This window comes from Macaca thibetana, chromosome 7 (genome assembly GCF_024542745.1).
Source record: "Macaca thibetana thibetana isolate TM-01 chromosome 7, ASM2454274v1, whole genome shotgun sequence".
NCBI lineage: Eukaryota > Metazoa > Chordata > Mammalia > Primates > Cercopithecidae > Macaca > Macaca thibetana.
In genome coordinates, this window is record NC_065584.1 from 12,416,862 (window position 1) to 12,438,060 (window position 21,199).

At 37.0% G+C, this 21,199-nt stretch overlaps 1 protein-coding gene across 1 annotated transcript in view; it reads left to right on the forward strand.

The window, feature by feature from the left end:
* Positions 1-14,137: 14,137 nt before the first annotated feature.
* The window catches only part of DICER1 (dicer 1, ribonuclease III), a 47,831-nt gene continuing 40,769 nt past the window's right edge, over positions 14,138-21,199 (forward strand). Inside the window, 6 exon segments of the mRNA XM_050799008.1 lie at positions 14,138-14,179; positions 14,181-14,300; positions 14,941-15,103; positions 16,306-16,436; positions 17,762-17,896; positions 18,321-18,481. Coding sequence (XP_050654965.1) covers positions 14,153-14,179; positions 14,181-14,300; positions 14,941-15,103; positions 16,306-16,436; positions 17,762-17,896; positions 18,321-18,481 — 737 coding nt within the window. The 5' untranslated portion in view covers positions 14,138-14,152.

Consider the following 21,199-nt stretch of genomic DNA (forward strand, 5'->3'; position numbering starts at 1 on the left):
GAGGACTGGAGCCCTCAACCTGTGGGATCTGATGCTATCTCCAGGTAGATAATGTTGGAATTCAATTATCAGTAGAAGACACCCAGCTGGTGTCTGCTGCAGAATTGATTGCTTGCTTGTTGTTGGGGAGAAACCCCACACATATGGTCACAGAAATTTTATGTGTTGTGTGAGAACAGAGGAAAAACAGTTGGTGTGTGTTTTTTCCCACTGAGATACTCAGGTAAATGTTACCACATTTTGTGCCTTAACGGGGGAGGTTTTTACTTCATTCATTCATTCATTCATTCATTCATTCTTGAGACAGGGTCTTACTCTGGAGTGCAGTGGTGTGATCATGGCTCACTGCAGCCTCCCTGGCTCAGGCGATTCCCCCACCTCAGCCTCCTGAGTAGTTGAGACTACAGGCAGACACCACCACACCTGGCTAATTTTTATATTTTTAGTAGAGATGGGGTTTTGCTATGTTTCCCAGGCTGGTCTCAGAATTCCTGGGCTCAAGTTATTTGCCCACCTTGGCCTCCCAAAGTGCTGGGTTTCTGGGTGTGAACCACTGCACACGGCTGGGAGGATGTTTTCATTACCTAAAACAGAATTGTATATCTCTAGCTTATCATCACACAAGTCATCCACAGTTTGAAAGTTTGTTTTCCAATTCCCAATTCTGCATGTTCAAATTGTAGGAAATTTAAAATGCTGAAAAGTTTAAAGGAAAAAATAAATTACTCATCCAAGTAATTCATCATTAATTTTTGGGTAAACTAACTTTCTCTCGCCTCTCCTTCCTGTCTTCCTTTTCTTTCTTATCCTCCCTCACTCCCTCCCTTTTTCCTTTCCTTTAGTTTTTAACTAAGACATAATCATAGTCTTACTGTAAATAAAAATGTTCTGCTTTTTCATTTAAAGCCATTGACACAGGATTTTTCTCAGTCACTTTACCAGCCGGAGACCTTTGGCTGGTGACACCCCCGTCCAGGCCTTGCTTGGCCACGCTACCCTCCCACTTGGCCTGCCTGGGCCACATCTGGCTTGCGCCCTGGCTCAGCTAGTGGCTAGGCCAGTCATGCCCCAGCCTACCTGTGTTACAGCTCATACCCACGTTCGGCGGTTCCTGAGTTCTTGTCCTGCATCCAGGAAGAATGAGGATATGCTGACAACTGAAGGGTGAAGAAGGCAGACATAAATTTTATTGAGCAATGAAATAGTTCTCAGCAGAAAGGGGATGTGGGGGTTGTTCTCCACCCGAAGTTGTGTAGTTTCTCCCCCAGTGTGGCTGGGTCCTGGGCTTTTACAGTCTCAGAATAGGGGAGTGCGTGCTGATTGGTTTGTGAGTATGCAAAAAAAAGTTAAATGCACCACTTGAAGGTGGGCATGACAGTGTAAAAAAACCAATTAGGGAAATGTAGGTCTATGTAAGATAGGTGAAGGGTGAGGATCAGTCAGAGGAAAGTGTGCCAAATGGGAAGACAGGTTCTCAATCCGGTCTCTGGATTTATCTGAGACTTGTAGTTCTCTTGAAAAACAAACAAAAAATATTGTGTGTCTTGACCTTCAGGCTTTAAACTGTCTTTGATTTGAAGGTGGGAGTTCACTGGGGACCCACCGCTGTCTGCCTAGGCATTTGTCTGCCTGCTGCTGCTCTCACCGTAAGCATTTTTGTTCATTATAAACGTACCATTTTAAATGGCTGAATTGAATTTCACCATGTAAGATGAACCAGGGTTTACCAAACCATTCCCTCATTCATTGTTAGATACATAGATTGGTGGTGGGGAGTGTTTCTTAGCTCTTATAAATGGTAATGATGAAGGGAGCATTTCTATATGAAGTTTTTTTTTGTATGTGGTAATGACTAGGTTAATGTGCAGCGAATTTTAAGAATGACAAATGTAAAGTTCATACTCATAGTGTTAGGGTAAACTAAAAAATTACTTTTTAAAAAGACAAATGATAATTAAAAGTAAAAATATAAATAATTCTCTGTGTTTTGTATTTAAATATGTAAAGATACCAGTGTTTAAATTCTTGAAATTATTATTCATTTTTTTCTCTTTATTCTCTTAATCCTTGGTTTGACCTTAATCTTTTCATAGTCTATATTCACTAAATAGTAGTTGATAAAGCCTTGAAATACTTGTTTTATATACTGCGGATATGTTGGATATTTTCTTTTGATTTCTTTTTTATATTTTCAAAACATCCATGATTGTTACTATTTCTTGTTTCTCTGTGGAACATTTTATTGCCGGAGAAACAATTCAGTGAAATAATGTTTTCAGTGATGTCTGTCCGCCCAGTAAATAGCACACAGTATCTTTTTTGTTTTTCAAGAGAACTAGTGAATACAAAATGTTTAAATTTACTTTACGTTATATACCATATTTTGTGATTTAATTGTGTTGATTTTCATCTTAATATAAATTCATAATGGCTAGCTTGTTTGGAATGTAGGGGAGGAAAACTTTTCCTCCACCCACTTAGGCTCTATTGCTGGGATCTGTGAATTAAACTAACAAAAGACATTAACAGGAGAAGAGGTCTATAGCTTGTATTGATGTTAAGATTTTTGTGTGCACAGGGGCTCAAAGAAAAGAAGTAAAATCCCAAAGAAACACTTAGATTTAGAGGCTCATGTATCGTCTTAACAAAGAGTGATAAATGGTGAAAGGACAAAGGAGGGGAAGTTTAGATTTCTAGGGTTGGTAAACTGTGGGAAGGTGATTAGACGGTGTACGGAGGAAACCAGTGGTCGAAAAGGGTTACTTATTAAGGTTTGTTTATGCACATTCATCTTGGTGCCATCTCTCTGTGCTGTGGTGAGGATTGTTCTTGTTTTCTTCCTGGTGTAGAAGAAGGGGGAGTTTATGCCTTACTTTTAAGTAGAAAGAGGGAAGGTGTAGAACTTTTCCTGAATCTGTTGGTTCTTAATTGCCTTCAGCTCAAAATAATCAATATACCAAAGTGGCATAGTTGGGGGTAGCATCTCCTGATCCCCCCTATTCAGGAGTTTGTGGTTTTTCAGGTTAATCTGGCTATAAATTCTGTATAAAATCTTCTATGCATTATATGAGAATGCATTTTCTATGCCAAATCTTAGGGTTAATGAAACACTTTAGGTTTTCTTTAAGAGTTTCATAAAATTTTGAGAGTTTAATAATTATGCTTTAAAAAATGGATTCTAGGTAGAGGTACTATGGATTTTGTATGTTCCAAGCATTTTATTTTCTCTCTACCTAGTTTAAGATATTGTGTAATCCTCGTAATAGTCAGGTGTTTCTGTTTTACAGGCAAGGAAACAATGTTAGCAAGGTAGTGGAGTCTGGATTTAAACCTTGGTATTCTGACACTGAACTGCTTCCTGGCATTAAGATAATTTTTAAAAGAAAGATACGTACAAAGGAAAAAAAAAAAGAGGCTGCTTCCTGTATCCCCAGTTGCCTTACTCAGTGCCTCCTGCATAGGTGGGTATACATGAGAACGGAGTGATAGTGTATAGATGTCACTGAAAACTCAGAATCAGTGTTTTGCGACAAATATGTACATTGAATACATGTTGATATGTATACGTAAGTATATATACAAATATAAATGTGTATATTAGTATTAAGAAGCAAGAGCATCAATTTGCTCATTAAGTTAGCTAAAAACATCTGAGACTTTTTCTCTTCTGCAACTTAGAAAAGGGAAGCAGGTAGGAGTTGTTTTCAGACAACTTGGATTCTATGTGTGAATTCATTTTCAGTGTGGCTGTTTGCCCACTTTCATTTTCATTTTTAAAAACTCCTCCAGGTAGTTGGGCAACATATTTTAGGGCTTCTCCAGTATTTAAGTTCTAAGAAAGGGAATTTTATTATTTGGTATGAATACTATTTGAGAACTAGGCTATATTTAAAAAATAAAAAAGCTGGCCAGGCATGGTGACTGACGGTGACTGACGCCTGTAATCCCAGCACTTTGTGAGGCCGAGGCATGCAGATTGCGAGGTCAGGAGATCGAGACCATCCTGGCTAACATGGTGAAACCCCGTCTCTACTAAAAATACAAAAAATTAGCTGGGCGAGGTGGCGGGCGCCTCTTAAGTCCCAGCTACTTGCGAGGCTGAGGCAGGAGAATGGTGTGAACCCGGGAGGTGGAGCTTGCAGTGAGCAGAGATTGCACCACTGCACTCCAGCCTGGGCGACAGAGTGAGACTCTATCTCAAAAAAAATGAGTAAATAGATAAATAAAAATAAAATAAAAAATAAAAAAATTAAAATGCTAATGTTAGGGAAATACAATTAAAACCGAAATCTCCCAACCCAGAAAATTGCTCCACAAAGGTAGAAAAGAAAGAAAATAATGTTATTATCGAATGAACATTAAATCAGACTACTGTGCACATCACAGGCAGTCACTAAAGGGATGGCAAAGACAGAAAGAAATCTTGCTGTTTTATATAACTAAATGGTTGCAATCCATTACATCCATATTTTCAAGATAAAATTGCTAATTTTTTTCACATTTTTATGACTAGAGGTAGGTTTTACACTTTGGAGTCAGGTGACAAATTAGGCCCATCTCCTCCTAGGAAACCAGGAGATTGAGTGTTATTTCCCTTGGTGATTACATTTCAGAGATGGCTTTCAGGTCCTTAGGAAACAGCCAAGTTAAAAGACTGGAGACTTAAATGCATATACATTGAAAGGGAGGGAGAAATAAATTCTGGAAAAGAAAAGGGGAAAGGGACCTCCTCCCTTTCCTTTGAATTAGCAGTATAAAATAAGTTGTTATTGTACTTGACATTCTACCTTTCTAATGTATGTATGGAATTGTCAATGGAAATAACTTGAATAACTTAGCAATAATTTTGTAATAGTTGAGTTACATTGAATTTTAAAGGATTATCAACTTAGTAATTTGATTATGGCATTTCTAGGAATGAGGTGAGTCTGAATTGGAAATCATCTCTAGAGGGTGACACAGGAGGACATGTTGGTGTGCATGGTGTTTGCATCCTGCTAGGTGGCGGTATAGAATGAAATTAAAAATTAAATGAAGTCTGAGGTAGCCTTAGAAAATAGAACCTTGGCTGGTTGCAGTGGCTCACACCTGTAATCTGCAGTGTTCAGTACAGCATGTTACTGTATTGAGTACTGTAGGCAGTTGTAACACAGTGGTATTTGGGTAATCTTACGGTACTACAGCACTTTGGGAGGCCGAGGTGGGAGGATCACTTGAGCCCAGGAGTTTGAGACCAACCTGGGAAACATGGGATACCTAGCTCTACAAAATAGAAGAAGAAAAATGAAAACACAAGCACTGACATATTGGGAGGTAGGAAGATACACTCATATACAGCATGATACTGATTTATCATGTGTTTAAGTATTTTTAAAGCCAAGTATTACTGAGGGAAAAGGTAATTTAATGCCAAGAGTTCTCTCTTCTGTCTAATTGAATTGTACTAACAAGTTTTTTTTCCTGTCTGTATTAGAACATAATATCCCAATTTTAAAGGGCAGTTCTTTTAGACATGCATTGTCTTATTGCCCAATAGATAAAGAATTTTATGAGGGATCTTAAAAAGTAGAACATTTCTTAAAGTTGGTTTTAAAAAATGAGTTGTCTCTTCTAAAATTTCTCTCTGATTGTTTTTAGGTTACCTAGGGTATGAATTAATACAGACTTGGAAACTCTGAAAGAACTTAGAATCAGCATTTTGAGGTAAATATGTATATGCTAAAGTAGTGATAAGGTTGCCCCAGTGGGCTTTGTTGACTTCTTAGCAAAACAAATTTGTGTATGAAATGAGAAATTTAACCTCCATGAGAATGTCTTTTAGAGGACTGGAAGTAGTAAAAAGAGGCCACTGCCGATTTGTTTTTCCTGAGCTTATGGTAGTGGAGGCATTGCAGAAGGCTCAGACCTGAGAGCAAACCAAGTCTGGTGTCAAATCTAACAAAATCAGTATTTGTTGATCAAATTAAACTTTTTATATCTACATTTTATGCTTTCTAGTTTTCGATTTATGTCTTTTAGAGAGCCACCCCAAATTTAAATTTCTGCCCAACATTAGCATTCTTAACAGTGTTCTTGAATTTTTTTATTCATAAATGAATTCTATAAAAATGTATAGTGTAGATGTAACTGCTCTTCGAGTTTATATTTTTAATCTCATTTTGGGAAATTGGAATTGCTGATGAATTTCATACCTGTGTTAAAGAGTTACTACTGGGTTATTTGGATTTCTCAGCCAAGTCCTCTTCTGGTGACCTTCTTTATTTCTTTTGTATATGTGAATTTAGGAAATAGCAGCTAATTTTTTTCATTTTTCTATAAAGTACTATCTTTAGACTTTATTTATGAAATCTTTTTTTGAACTTTGCTCTAGCTTTGTATTTCTCCCAGATCTCTGGGAATTAGGCATGCTATTGTAGCTTATTCTCTTGTTCTTTGTTTTAGGGTAAGCCTTGGTATCCTAAAATAATCTAAATGCCTTTTGTTTAAAATTTAATTCAAAATAATGGCCTTTTATTCAACTCTTCATATCAATAGGGCTGTCTTGTAGATGTGTTTCTGTTCAGTTTACAGAAATCTTAAACTTGGCTATTTTTGCATTTATTTTTAGAGCAGAAGCTTGGGCATGCTGTGATTTTCCAATAAACTGCTATCACAATGTCAAAATGCAGTTCAGACAACAGCAACACAGAGATCTCAAACATTAAAACGGTAAATCTGTGATTCATAATGTGGAAAGAGGGAGAGAGTTTATTCTTGTCTTTCTTGTCTTTTGCTAAGTTACAGTCATGTATTGCTTAATGACTGGATATCTTCTGAGAAATGCATTGTTAGGTGATTTTGTCATTGTGTGAACATCATAGAGTGTACTTAATTAACATAAACCTACAGTATAGCCATTATACACCTAGGCTATATGGTATGACCTGTTTTTCCTAGGCTGCTAACCTATACAATGTGTTACTATATTGAGTACTGTAGGCAATTGTAACACAGTGGTATTTGTATATCTAAACATACCTAAGCATAGAAAAGGTACAGTAAAAATACAGTATCATAATCTTGTGGGACCACAGTCTTATACGGGGTCAGTCTCTAAAACATTGTTATTGGGTGCATGACTGTATTTCTAAGTGCATAATATGTGGAAACTGTGAAACAACCTCATTAGTTTCATGAGGGTAAGTTATTTGACCAGAAATTTAAAATTTGTAGTTGAAAAACAGTCATGTGGAGTTATTTTGGCTCTGCGAAAGCAGTTAATGGTAGCCAGTTTATCTGTGAAACTAGAACCTTTACCTGCCAGCAGGGATTCAGATCTTTTCATTAAGGCCAAGTTTAAAAAATCTGTTTAAACATGCCAAGAAAGTAAAAATTGGCAACATGATAGGTTTTCCTGTTTTTATATTACAGATTACCTATTGGATTTTTTAGTCTTGGATTTGTTTTCCCTAAATAGAAAGGGCGTTACTGGGGCCAGTTATTGTCCACTAAATGAATGAAAATTAATTTAAACATTGTAACCTTATGGAAAATGTAATTGGAAGGGTTAAATTGTTGTTCTTTATGTCCTTGTACATCCTCTCTCCTGCACTCATCTCTCAGGGCTGGTCGGAGTGGGATAGATGTGTGTTTCCAAACCGAATAGAAATATATCTTGATTCTGTTCTGTATATTGTTTTGTGGACATTCATGAGTCTCTAATTCAGTTTGTCAAATATTTACTTAAATGTATATACAAAATATTGTAGCAGGAAATTTAAGAGGTGCAAAGAATAAGACTCACGTCTTGTTCTTATGGAGCTGTGCTCCAGTAAAAGAATAATGTGTATGTTGTGTATGTGTGTCTGTGAATAGATGTAAAAATCTGTGATAGAAATTATGAAAGGCAAATAGAAGCTGTTTGAGGTTTTAGTGTCACTCAGGTGGACATTGTTTTCATTCTAACAACCTGCAGTTTTGTTTACCATGTCCTGGATGTGGTTCTGTACAGTGGGTAATACAGGTAAGGGTAAGATATGCAACTCCTGTATCCAAGGAAATTCTAGTCTAATTGGTTATATTTTAGTGAGAAAAGAGTTAAGAGAAATTATCTAAATAAGAATTCATATAAAATTACAGAAGTACATTTTATGGATTAAGACTATACCCCAAGCCTCTGTAATATAACTGCTAGGATCACTTGGATTGAGCACATAGGATTGAAATACAGGATTAAACACTTACAGTTGGTCAGTCAGGGAGGATGCATAATATGCTGTAGGCTTTCAGCCAACAGGGATTACTCTTCTGTTGTGGAAGTTGCTGGTGAATGGTGGTGAGGCAGCAGTAGGATAGCATTCTAAGCCTGGTCAACAATCTGAACGTAAGGTTACAGGTGGCAGAGGTCAGGCAGTCATGAGTAGGGGATGGCACTTTTCAGAGTGCATTTGGGACTAGATATCACAGAGAGTAGTGCTTTGCTTAATTTCGTTTTTAAATATCAACTTTTTAATGAATTCCCTTCCAATAGTTTGTATTATTTTCTTACACATGGTTTTTTGTGAAAACTGATAGAAACCTTACTCTTTTCAGATATTTTTGGTTGCAGATGTTATTTCTGTATTTCTTTATTGTTTGATATTTATTTTTACCATGTAAGGTATCTTATTTTCTCTTTACTTAGAGTCTAAATAATGATAAATGTATACCTTTCATTTCTCTGATTTTTTTTCACTTTTATTCTCAGATTGATTCTTAGAAACCAGCTACCTATCATTTTTTCTAAACCCTGTGAAAGTTGTGGGGTGGGGTGGGGCATTTATGAGAAATGTTGTGTTTGCTAAGAAAAAAAAAAATCTCTGTCTTTTGAAATGCCAGTAACAGAGCCTGGACACTGAGTGAATTTGCAGCTTCTCCTTTGCCAAGCTCTTTACCTGCTGGTTTGTAGAAATAGGATTGACATACTTGAGTGAAGTTGGTGTCTTGAGGTGAAACCAGGCATGAGGAACCTTGGAGGTCCAGTTCTTATTTTCCAGATAGAATTTGTTGGTCTTGGGCCAGCTTCCCTGCCCTGCCTGTTTTCTCCTTTGTGGTTTTATGAAAGCGAAGGAGGAAACAGGCAGGCCAGGGAAGCGCTCTCTACCTCCCTCGCTCTCTTGTGCAGAGGGAGAACTGTTCAGATTTTTCCTCAATTTGTTTCTGAAACAAGCAGCTTTGCAGTTTCAAAAATAATTTACTGATAGCAGAAAGTGAAAAAAATACTCCTAAGGACAAGTAAGGTGAAAATTTTCAAAGTCTTAGAAGCTTCTTGGTAGAGCTCATCCCTGGTTTCTTGGTGTCTAAAGACCCTTGACTTTTACCTTACAAACAAAGCTTTTGACCTTGCTTGGGATCTGGCTGCAGTACTTGTTCATTATCTCAATATTTGTGGCCTGATGGCTTTCTGCTTTGGTCCCTGACTTTTTCCCTTTCCCTTTTCCTTCCCTTTCCCTTCCCCTTTTCCTTCCCCTTCTCCATTCCCTTCCCCTTTTTCTTTCCCTTTCCCCTTTCCTTCCCCTTTTCCTTCCCCATCCACATTCCCTTCTGCTTCTTCTTTCCCTTTCCCCTTTCCTTCCCCCTTTCCTTCCCCATCCCCATTCTCTTCCCCTTTTTCTTTCCCTTTCCCCTTTCCTTCCCCATCCACATTCCCTTCTGCTGCTTCTTTCCCTTTCCCCTTTCCTTCCCCCTTTCCTTCCCCATCCCCATTCTCTTCCCCTTTTTCTTTACCTTTCTGCTTCCCCTTTTTCCTTCCCCTTCCCCATTTCCTTCCCATTTTCCTTTTTCTTTCCCCTTTCCCTTCACCTTCTTCCACTTTCCTTTCCCCTTCCCCTTCCTCTTTCCCTTTTCTTTCCTTTTCTCCTTTCCCTTCCTTTCCCTTTTTCCTTCCTTCCTTTTTCTTTCCCTTCTTTCCTTTTTTTTCTTTCTGTTCATATCTGTTCTTTGCTTTCCTCTTCTCTTTTCTACCTATACCTTTTATAGGAAGTGATAATAGTGATTTAGACAGTGTCATTTGGTTTGCTTTTATCCCAGAATATTCAATTCAAGCTAGCTTGGACAGTTAAGGAATTTGTTGGCTCAGTTAATTGGAAAGTCCCTTGTTAGGCTGGGCTTTGAGATTGGTTGATCCAGCAGTTTATTGATGTCATCAGTGACCCAGGTTCTTTATTTTTGCCGTCTGCAGTACTGGTTTCATCCTAAGGCTGGGTGTTTTCATGCGTCTGCGTAGTGTAATTGCAGCAGCAAATGGGGCTAATAATTTCATGAGTCATCTTTAGAGGGAAAGAAAGACAACTGCTTCTCTTCAACTATCAAATGAAAGTTCTAAATTTTTTGCTGTTGGATGAGCATGAACCAATTCCTCTGGCCAAGAGTAAGTTGTGTGCCCATCAGCTTAGGTTTGGGTGACTGGCAGATGGCAGAAAATAAGAAACTAGAGACTAGGCAGCATAGCGAGACCCTGTCTCTACAAAAAATTAAAAAATTAGCCAGTTGTGGTGATGCACACCTGTGGTCCCAGCTACTTGTGAGGTTGAAGCTGCAGTGAACCATCGTTGCACCTCTGTACTCAGCCTGAGTGATGAGTGAGTCTCAGTCTTGGTGAAAAAAAAAAAAGAAAAAAAGAAACTGGATCCTTGAAGACTTCAGTGAGCCACTGTTTGATTGAGACCAAGCAGAGTTGAGCATGGCTATTACCTGTAGAGGAAATGGAGTATTTCCTCTAATCACCTGTCCTTGTGCTTTTGAATACATAAAGGAATGAAGTATTTATTTATATTTGAGCAGAAAATGAAAAAGATTTATATTGGAAGAATAGGACAAAAATATGTACTGTACCCATTTTACCCCCTTGCTTTATCAGCTCTGTGTGTGTGTGTGTGCGCGTGTGTGTGTATCTACATGTAGATTCTTTTCTGTACCATTTGAGAATAAGTTACATGTATCATAGGTCTTTACCCCTAAGTACTTCAGTGTATGTTTCCTAACAATAAGGGTATTGTCTTACATAGCCACAGTGAGTTATATCAACTTCAGGGAATTTTAACATTGCTGTTACCTCATTTTAAAAATGGATTCAATAATGTCCTTTATGAATGAGATCACTATTTATGTTCTTTGCAACATTATTCATAATAGCCAAAATATTGAAACAATATAAGTGTCCATCCACAGATGAATGGGTAAAGAAATTGGAATATACAAACACACATGGAGGAATATTATTCAGCGCTAAAAAGAAGGAAATCCTGCCATCTGCAATAATGCAGATGAACCTGGAGGACATAATACTAAGGATAATAAGCCAGGCACAGAAAACCAGATACTGCATGATGTCACATGGGAATTAACAAAAGTAGAATTCTTACAAACAGAGTAAAAGAGAAGAGGTAGAATATGGGGAAAATGGGTAGATGTTGGTGAAAGGGTACAGAGTTTCAGTTACATGGAATGAGTAAGTTCTAGAGATCCAGCATACAGCATGGGATCCATAGTGGATAACAGTGTATGGAATACTTGAATTTGCTGAGAGAATAGATCTGAATAATTCTCACTACACCAAAAAATTGTAGCTATGTGAAGAGATGGATATGTTAGTTAGCTTGACTATAGTTTACTGCATATATGTGTGTCAAAACATCACAACAGTATACCTCCAATATTTTCCGTTTTCCATTTCTGGCGTTTTTCTCCTTCAGATAGGATCCAGTCTAAGTTCAGGTATTACATGTAGTTGTCATGTTTCTTTATAGTCTCTTTGTCTTTTAGATTCAGAGGGTATGTGTGTGTTTTTTTATTACACGGGTATATTGCATACTGGTAGGAATTGGACTTCTAGTGTACACGTTACCCAAATAGTGAACATTGTACCCAATGGATAGTTTTTCAGCCGTGTGCCCCTTTATCACCTTCCTCCCTTTGGAGTTCCCACTGTCTGTTATTTCCATCTTTATGTCCATGTGTATCCATATAGTCTTGTTAATCTGGAACATTTTCGTAGTTTTTCTTTGTATTTTATGGCATTGATGTTTTTGAAGAATACCCTCCCCAGCTTTAAAACAAAACATTCCTAATTTATTTTTAGACTATTTTTCTACAGTTATCTATTGTTATTACTAATGTTATCTATATGAGAAGAAATGGTGACAGTTGTAGGGAGGAGGGAGTGCTGCCGGTTCCTGGACATACCTGGTTTGTGGAAGTAGGAGAAGATGTGTTGGGTATTTAAATCACGGCCCTCTTTTCTCCTTTGTTTTATATTTTCATCCACCATCAGGACTTAGACTTGTTTCTTGGTACCTTTTACTGTGTCTTTAATAAGTCTAGGATTAGCATTTGGGTTGGGTGAAAGTGAAGGGTCAGGTTTAAAGTCCTAGACAGTATGCAGTCTGTAGTCATGAAGGAGAATTGTAGAGGTATCACGAGAGTGGATTCCAGGTGGGAAGGTCAGTGATGGGACCCGCAGGTCTTAGCCTTGGGCCTTCAGAGTGGCCTCTTGATCTCAGACATTTTTGTAAAATAGACTTCCATATAGGGTTCTTGGCAGTTGTATTAAGAAAAAAGTTTAACTGATGAGCCTGCAAGTCCTGAGTTCTTGCTGAATTTGGGAAAGTGGGTACTAGGCTTGGGTACTAGGGTGAAAGAAATGGCTCTTGGGGCTTTGATTCAGCAGAGATTTAGCAGATTATTTTTCATGAAGAACATAGTTCTCTTTGATCCAGGGAAATTATGGGTTAATATTATCTCATAAAGTACTCTGTGGTGCTTTGCTTGTTCCCTTCTGGAAAGATGATGAGCATGATTGTGCTGTTAGGCCCACAGATGTGCTGCCTTACTGGGCTCTCAGCTCCTGCAGTGGGGTGCCCCTGCACTGCTTACTTGAGATAATACTTTATGGTCGCTGAATGTTGAATTCTTGTCAACAGAACTAATTTCTCAAATTAGAATTCAGTATTGTGCTTCTGTATAAGAGACCCCACACTTGAGACTTCTTGTTGAAATAGTTGCAACAACTTAAGTTGTGTGTTCTACTTAACACGTCCGGAGATTCAAAAGTTTTGGTTGTTAAGTAACAAAGAACTGAATTCTCTCTTCTAGTTTCATAGAGTAATAGCAATGAACACTCCAAAGCAGTGCAAGAGAGGAAATTTCCTTCTGTGGGGCGAGGAAGTCCTGCTGACAGTAAAGCCAGTGGTAGGCTTTCACACAGATATTTGAATCCCTGACCCTCTGTTTGAAGGTTAGGAATTTTAAAGATTCAGTTTTTATCATTTTACATAGTCAAATTTATCTGTGGGAAAAACTATATGAAATATAGAAAATGCTTAGATACCATGAAAAAATTTTTATTTCACAGAGTGGTGTCATTTGTTTTAATTTATCTAGGATATGTATAATTTTAAAGATATATATTTAAATAGTTGGTCAGTTGTTCATTTATAATAGGTTGTCAATTGAGAAAAAGGCCTTCTGTGTTCATGGGCTATTGATAAAGTGACAATTTAGCAGGTGTCTAAATCTTTCCTCGTGCAGGCACGTGCTAAGTGCCTTCCATACATTATCATTTTATCAATAACGTCATAGAATATACAAAAATGTTCAAAATATATTTATATATTTACATATTTTATATATGTACATGTATTTAACAAGGCATCATACTTTACATATTTTAAAGGTTTATAATGGACATTGTTCTATGTCAGGAAATACAGATATGTGTTATAATTTTAATGGATTCAAAGTATTCAATTATAGAGTCATACCATAATTTATGTAGCTTATTTTTTTACTAGTAGATTTTAAAGTTATTTCTTATTTTTAAGTAATAATGCAACAACAAATATTCATGTCCATCTCTTTGTGCAGTTGCCTGATTCATTCTTTAAGACAAGTTTCTAGATGTAGAATCACTGGGTAAGGTACAGAATGCTTGACTCCTAAAATGATCCTCTTAGATCAAGAAAAAGTTAAAACAATTATAGGAAGAATTTGAATGACTCGTAGGAATGATATTCTGATGTTTCTCTTGTTTCTGTGCTTTCTTTTGTTTTTAACCCTGCATGGTTGTGTAATGGTATTCTTTTTCCCTTTTGTAGTAAGCTGTGCTAGAACAAAAATGCAATGAAAGAAACACTGGATGAATGAAAAGCCCTGCTTTGCAACCCCTCAGCATGGCAGGCCTGCAGCTCATGACCCCTGCTTCCTCACCAATGGGTCCTTTCTTTGGACTGCCATGGCAACAAGAAGCAATTCATGATAACATTTATACGCCAAGAAAATATCAGGTACTAATGCGAACACTAATACTGGAGCATTCTTCACTAAAATGGAATAAATTAGCATATAGTTGACACAACTTATATAAAACTCATTTACCCTTTCAAGCCTCCCACTTCTGATTAATTTTCTCATTCAAAATACTTTTATTCTTAATAGTCCTTTTCTTTTCTAACATCTGCTGGGTAATTGGATTTGATAGTTGTATTTGTGAAGTTTCTTTTTTCCCCCTCTGAAAACCTCACTGTTCTTTAATATTCACTTGGATGTGTCTGTCCTAGTGAGCTGGGTAGAAACCTAGATTAGTTTGCAAATGTCCAGCCATGAACTGGCAGAACCACGATTACTCTAAGTTTAGTTATTCATGTTATTCTAGAGAATTATTCTGTGTATACAAAAATAATGCTTAAAGAAAGGGTAAATGCCATTTCAACACATATTTACACAATACAGCATATATAGCAGCAGGCATTTTATTCCTCTTGAGTTATTCTTGTATAAAGACGTAGACTGTGGGGTTTTTTTCGTAAATTTATTGGAGGAAGATTTTAGAGAATAGTGAAATTTCCTGATTTAAAATAAAATCCAATTTTATAAATTTTGTACTTAGGTAAGAAGTGCATAACTTTTTTTTCACCATGTTTCTAGGTTGAACTGCTCGAAGCAGCTCTGGATCATAATACCATCGTCTGTTTAAACACTGGCTCAGGGAAGACATTTATTGCAGTACTACTCACTAAAGAGCTGTCCTATCAGATCAGGGGAGACTTCAACAGAAATGGAAAAAGGACGGTGTTCTTGGTCAACTCTGGTAATAAAAAATTATTTCATCAAGTTGTGCAGGGGAAATTGGATGGGATTTTATGTTTAAACAGATTTTCTTTGTGTTTCTTAAGTTAAATTATTGAAGAAAGTTTGACAGATAATGTACTCATTTAATCTCTTCTGGCAGAAATTGTTTTGTCCTATGTCTTTTTGGTGTTTCTCTTAAATGTTCTGGTTCTGTATTTTGTTTGAATGGATTGCTTTTGGAACATAAACGTTGGAACATATGTACATTAGAACATAATCTGGCCGGGCGCGGTGGCTCAAGCCTGTAATCCCAGCACTTTGGGAGGCCGAGATGGGCGGATCACGAGGTCAGGAGATCGAGACCATCCTGGCTAACACGGTGAAACCCCGTCTCTACTAAGAAATACAAAAAATAGCCGGGCGAGGTGGCAGCGCCTGTAGTCCCAGCTACTCGGGAGGCTGAGGCCGGAGAATGGCGTGAACCCGGGAGGCGGAGCTTGCAGTGAGCTGAGATCCGGCCACTGCACTCCAGCCTGGGCTACAGAGCGAGACTCCGTCTCAAAAAAAAAAAAAAAAAAAAAAAAAGAACATAATCTAAGATGTTACATTTATTTTTGCTCTTGATGTTTTAGCTTCACCAAGTATGTCAAAAGGTGCTTAATTATGGATAGTTAACTTTTGTACTTAGGATTTTGCTATGTCAGTTGTATTAATAGAAAGAAAGTTACATGCTGCTTAGAAATTAGATATTCAGTTAAGAGTTTAAAATACTAATTTTTATATGCTTGGATTATATATAAAAATAAAAAATATAAAATGTGAACCTAAGCTGGTAGGGTCCTAATATATTCATGTGACTGCTCTTTTTTTTAGATTGTCTCAGTATAACGATGTGCTTTAAATACATGTTAGACTGTCTTGTTTCCATCTGGTTTTATTGAAGAAAACAGGAGGGTGGCTTAGAGGAAATCAACTGTGAAGAAGAAAGGTGGTATAGGGTTCTCTGAAGCAAGTGACAAAAAGTGAGGTGGCAAGTCTAGTAGGTGCCATTTTTTTGGAGGATAACCTTGGAACTGTGGTTTTAAAGAGGCTATTAAAAACATTGTTGGTTGGGTCTAATATAATAATAAGGATTTCTGTAGACTGTTAATCATTAGTAGTCCAGAGAGCCAAGTAGACAAGATTTCTCGTATTTACATGGAGTGTTATATTTGTAATTAGCAAACCAGGTTGCTCAACAAGTGTCAGCTGTCAGAACTCATTCAGATCTCAAGGTTGGGGAATACTCAAACCTAGAAGTAAATGCATCTTGGACAAAAGAGAGATGGAACCAAGAGTTTACTAAGCACCAGGTAAGACTTGTAGAGAAATTTCACTTTATAAATCCCTACAAGTTCTTGACTTGGTTTGTAAGATTATCTGTAGCCTTGGTTGTCTAATTTAGATTTGAAAACTAATTTCCTGTACTTAATCAACCTAGAAACTAGTCCTGATGTACTCTATCTTACTTTAAGTCTTACCTTAAAACCGAATAAAGGCTGGGCACGGTGGCTGCCACCTGTAATCCCAGTACTTTGGGAGGCTGAGGTGGGCGGATCACCAGAGATGAGGAGTTCAAGACGAGCCTAAGCAATATGGTGAAACCCCGTCTCTACTAAAAATACAAAAATTAGCTGGGCGTGGTGGTGTGCACCTGTAGTCCCAGCTACTCAGGAGGCTGAGACAGGAGAATTGCTTGAACCTGGAAGGTGGAGTTTGCAGTGAGCTGAGATCACGCCATGCACTCCAGCCCAGGTGACAGCGAGACTCTGTCTCAAAACAAACAAACAAACAAAACTAATAAATTACTAATTTTTATTGCTCTTAACTTTGTAGAAAAGAAATAGCTTTCAGTATGATCTGCTTGCTTGAAAAACACAAATTCCTATGACCTATTTCCAACTTGCTGATAATGCGCTTTCAAAAAATTTACTCTTGAGTTAAATGTCTTGAAACTGGAGAAGTTTGTTGCTTGAGGTGTTTAGGGCTTTGACAGAAACTCCCTCTAACTGAATGTTTGCGTGTGGCCAGCGTGTGCTGGAGACTCCTCTAACTTACATGTTTCCATGTAGCCAGCATGTACTGGGGCTTTTGGTGTATTAGTCATTGGGGGATACACAGTGGTTAAGAGGCACTTCCTCACTGAACTGAAACAGCCCAGCCTACTAGTGTGCTTCACATATTGGGATAAGTCCTCATTAATAAAGCACTTAAATATCCACATAATGATAGGCTACAAAAATAACATTTAGTCTGGGTTTTCTTTCAGAAAACCAAGTCAGTTCAGCAGAAAAAAAAATAAAAAGTGTGAATTGTTTTGTGATTTGCCTAAATTGACATATCTCATCAGTCATAATATGGCTGTGGGGATCTAAGAACCTGAAGTAAATTTGGATTTGTCATCAAGACATACTTTCCATTATCAAGATATTTTTTCTCTACTCTTTTCCCATGTTTTCCTGATTTCCTTCTTAGTACTGATATAAACAATTATATATATTTAGTATATTAGTTTTAATTTTGACTAATGAATTCCTTAATTCTCACCTATGATACAATGGCTCTATGATCTGATTTTATGTAAGTGTATCCAGGCAGTGAATGCCATGTTTGTTTATTGATGTTGATTTTATTTTAGGTTCTTATTATGACTTGCTATGTCGCCTTGAATGTTTTGAAAAATGGTTACTTATCACTGTCAGACATTAACCTTTTGGTGTTTGATGAGTGTCATCTTGCAATCCTAGACCACCCCTATCGAGAAATTATGAAGGTAAGTTTTAGACCTAAGTCTTAGTAATTCTTTTTAAACTATTTAGTATAGGCAGATTTTTTTTCTTTTTAGATTTCAAAAGCAATAATATTATCAATATTGGGAGTTTGGCTCCAGCGTATGAATGAATGAATATTAAATTAATGTTCATTTAAATCTAAAATAAACTTTAACATCATAATAGTAAATTCTATATGATTTTCATAGTGTATCTAATTGAGCCTTTTTGAAAAACAGATCTTTTAAACAAACTACAGTAATACTATGAGTAATTTTATGTTATTCTTGGTATAGTGGCATTTCCACCAAACAAATTCTTTTTTAGTATTTGTGAGTGATTTTGATATGTTTTAATATGTGATGTCTCTCTTGTTGTGGCCTTGCAAAATGAAGTCTTTACTGTCAGTATCTTTCATTACATTAGCTCTGTGAAAATTGTCCAGCATGTCCTCGCATATTGGGACTAACTGCTTCCATTTTAAATGGGAAATGTGATCCAGAGGAATTGGAAGAAAAGATTCAGAAACTAGAGAAAATTCTTAAGAGTAATGCTGAAACTGCAACGGACCTGGTGGTCTTAGACAGGTATGCACTTCCAATTGACACGGCTTTAATGAGATTAGTTGAAAAAATATTAAGTCTTTGGTGTTTTTTGTAGTACCTTGCAGATAGTACCTATTTAAGTGAACAAATGGCAGTAAAAAGGAATGGGCAAGAGTAAGAATTCTCTATAAGTATTGTTACCTGTGAGTTCAAGAATCTAACCTTGTTTCCACAGAGTAGCAGACAGGCATTTCTGCCTTAAGAGATTATGCGTCAGCTCTTCTTATTTGCTGATGTTGCCAAGGACTGGGAACTTTGACAGTAAATTTATATTTTTTTCTGTCAATATGTGTGCTTTGTTGTTCTGTCCTAAATGTCTTACATGATGCTTTCAAAGAACATTAATTTATTTAGATAATTCAGCAGTATACTTTAAAACATTTGGAAATACCCCATTGTTTTCAAAATGGGTTGTGGATTACAGAGAAAGTTGCTGTTTGTTTTTCTAGGTTTGACTCTTTTTGAGGGTGTTTTACTATTTTGAGTTTCATTGAAAAGCGCGCGCGCGCGCGCGCGCACACACACACACACACACACACACACACACACACACACAACCTTCATAACTGAAGTTGGTGGAACGGAGCCTTTACAAATTAGGAAAATGGCTTTTCAAATGTAACGAATTTGATTTATGTCAAAATGGCCTTCCGTTCTTACTACATGTAGTCTTAAATAAGGCTAAAGATTACCTAGTGGTAGTTCTCAGGACAGTTACAATAAATAGAGAAGACTGATTTCTCAAGTTGTGGAGTTGAGTCAGACGTGGGTTTGAATACTAGCTCTGCTAATTGTAAGCTGTGTGACCTTGAGTGAGTCACTTATTTCCTTGAACTTGTAAAATGGCATTGACAGTGGTTTCATGGGATTCTTTGATGATCGATTCCATTAACACATAGAAAAATCTTGCAGTGTGCCTGGCATTTAGTAAGTATTTAAGGAAAGTTTTCTTTGGAGAGTGAGAAGGAAAAGTAACATTTGGAATCCCATCAAACTTAGGTATCCAAATGCCATATGAAATGCAAATCTTGTGACCTCTAGAACGGGCTGTGTCTGACTTCCTTGAGCCAACACTGATGGAGAAGTAGAAGGCTGTGCTTGTGCTTTTGTCTGCCTGAGTTAGAGTGCTTCACTTGTATTGCCTAAAGGTTTTCTGAGAAGTAGAAGTAGTAGAGCATTTAAGTAAGACTGATAAGCAATCTATTGATAAGCATTACCTAATTCTCCAAATAATGACTCTTTGGTTGAGTGTAAATTCTGTTTTGGGTAAATAAGAACTATAGTATACATGTCTGTGCTAGATTTATTTTTCTTATTACAGTTATCATACGTGCTTTTAGGGCATTATGTGCCATTCTGGTTGTCATTTTTTATGAAAGACCCAAGGAATGATATTAGAAATGAATGAAAGTTGGGGGAGTTTTCCTTATGAGGATTTAAAAATACGTTAAAAGCGATATTTGCAAATACTAAAAATTTCACACAGATATGGAAATGGATAAATTGAATGATAAAACTCCCCGTGATCTGTCTTGTCATTCTTCTTTCCGCCTCTGAGAAGTGATTGAGTTTCATGAGTATTTTGAACACCTGTGTTCCTCATTCTGGCAGATGCCTAAGGGGGCAAAAGATGGAAGTTTAAACCTAAAAAACAAAAGAAAGCAAACTGTAATAATAATGAAATCTGTTGGCAAATTTATTTGAATATCAGCCCCATGTAGTCATTCCTTGAGACCTAACAGGCAAACATAGTACAGATTGAGCATCCCTAATCTGAAAACGTGAAATTCAGAATGCTCCAAAATCTGAAACCTTTTGAGCGCTGGCGTGATGCCACAAGTGGAACATTTCATATCTGACCTTGTGATGAATTGAAGCCAAAATGCGGCCAAAACCTGTTTCATTCACAATATTATTTTAAAATAATGTATAAAATTACCTTGAAGCTATAAGGTGTATATGAAACATAAATGAATTTCGTGTTTAGACTTGGGTCCCATCCTCAAGATACTTCATTATTTATATGCAGATATTCCAAAATCTGAAAAATATTGGAAATCCAAAACAGTTCAGGTCCCAAGCCTTTCAGATAAGGGCACTCAACCTGTGCAGATAAATGTGAGTACCACTTTAGGAAGGCGTGTTGTGAGGCTGCCTTTTATATTGATTAGATATACAGACTGAAACTAGGAAGCTTCTTTTTGGAGTTAGGCATATAAATGGAGCATAATGCTGTAGTGAGTTTTTTTAGAAATGAAACAAAAGGTGTTCAGGGAGGCAGTAGGGTTTGGCTGAAAGAGCCCTCAGAGGAAGGCAGTCCTGAGTTTTGTTTAGACAGAATCATGTAATGTCTTTGAACCTTCATTTTCTTCATCATCCTCACTGTGTGTGGATTAAGTCAGAAGGTATGTAAATTCCCAGCATAATGCTTTGGAATGCAGTGGATGCTCATTTGTATTATTTTCTTTCCCCTCTTCTCCCCTTGCCTTTGAAAACATCTTTTAAACAATACTTGACTGGTTTATAAAATATATTATTTACTGTTGAGAAATACAGTAATATAGAAAAATAATAATTAAACACACCTAAAATCTCACCCCAGTGCCAACATTCTGGCTTTTTTTTTTTTTTGTATCTATTCCCCTTTTCTTTGCTTTTTGAAGAATTTAAGTTGCATTCTCACTACTGCAGTATTGATAC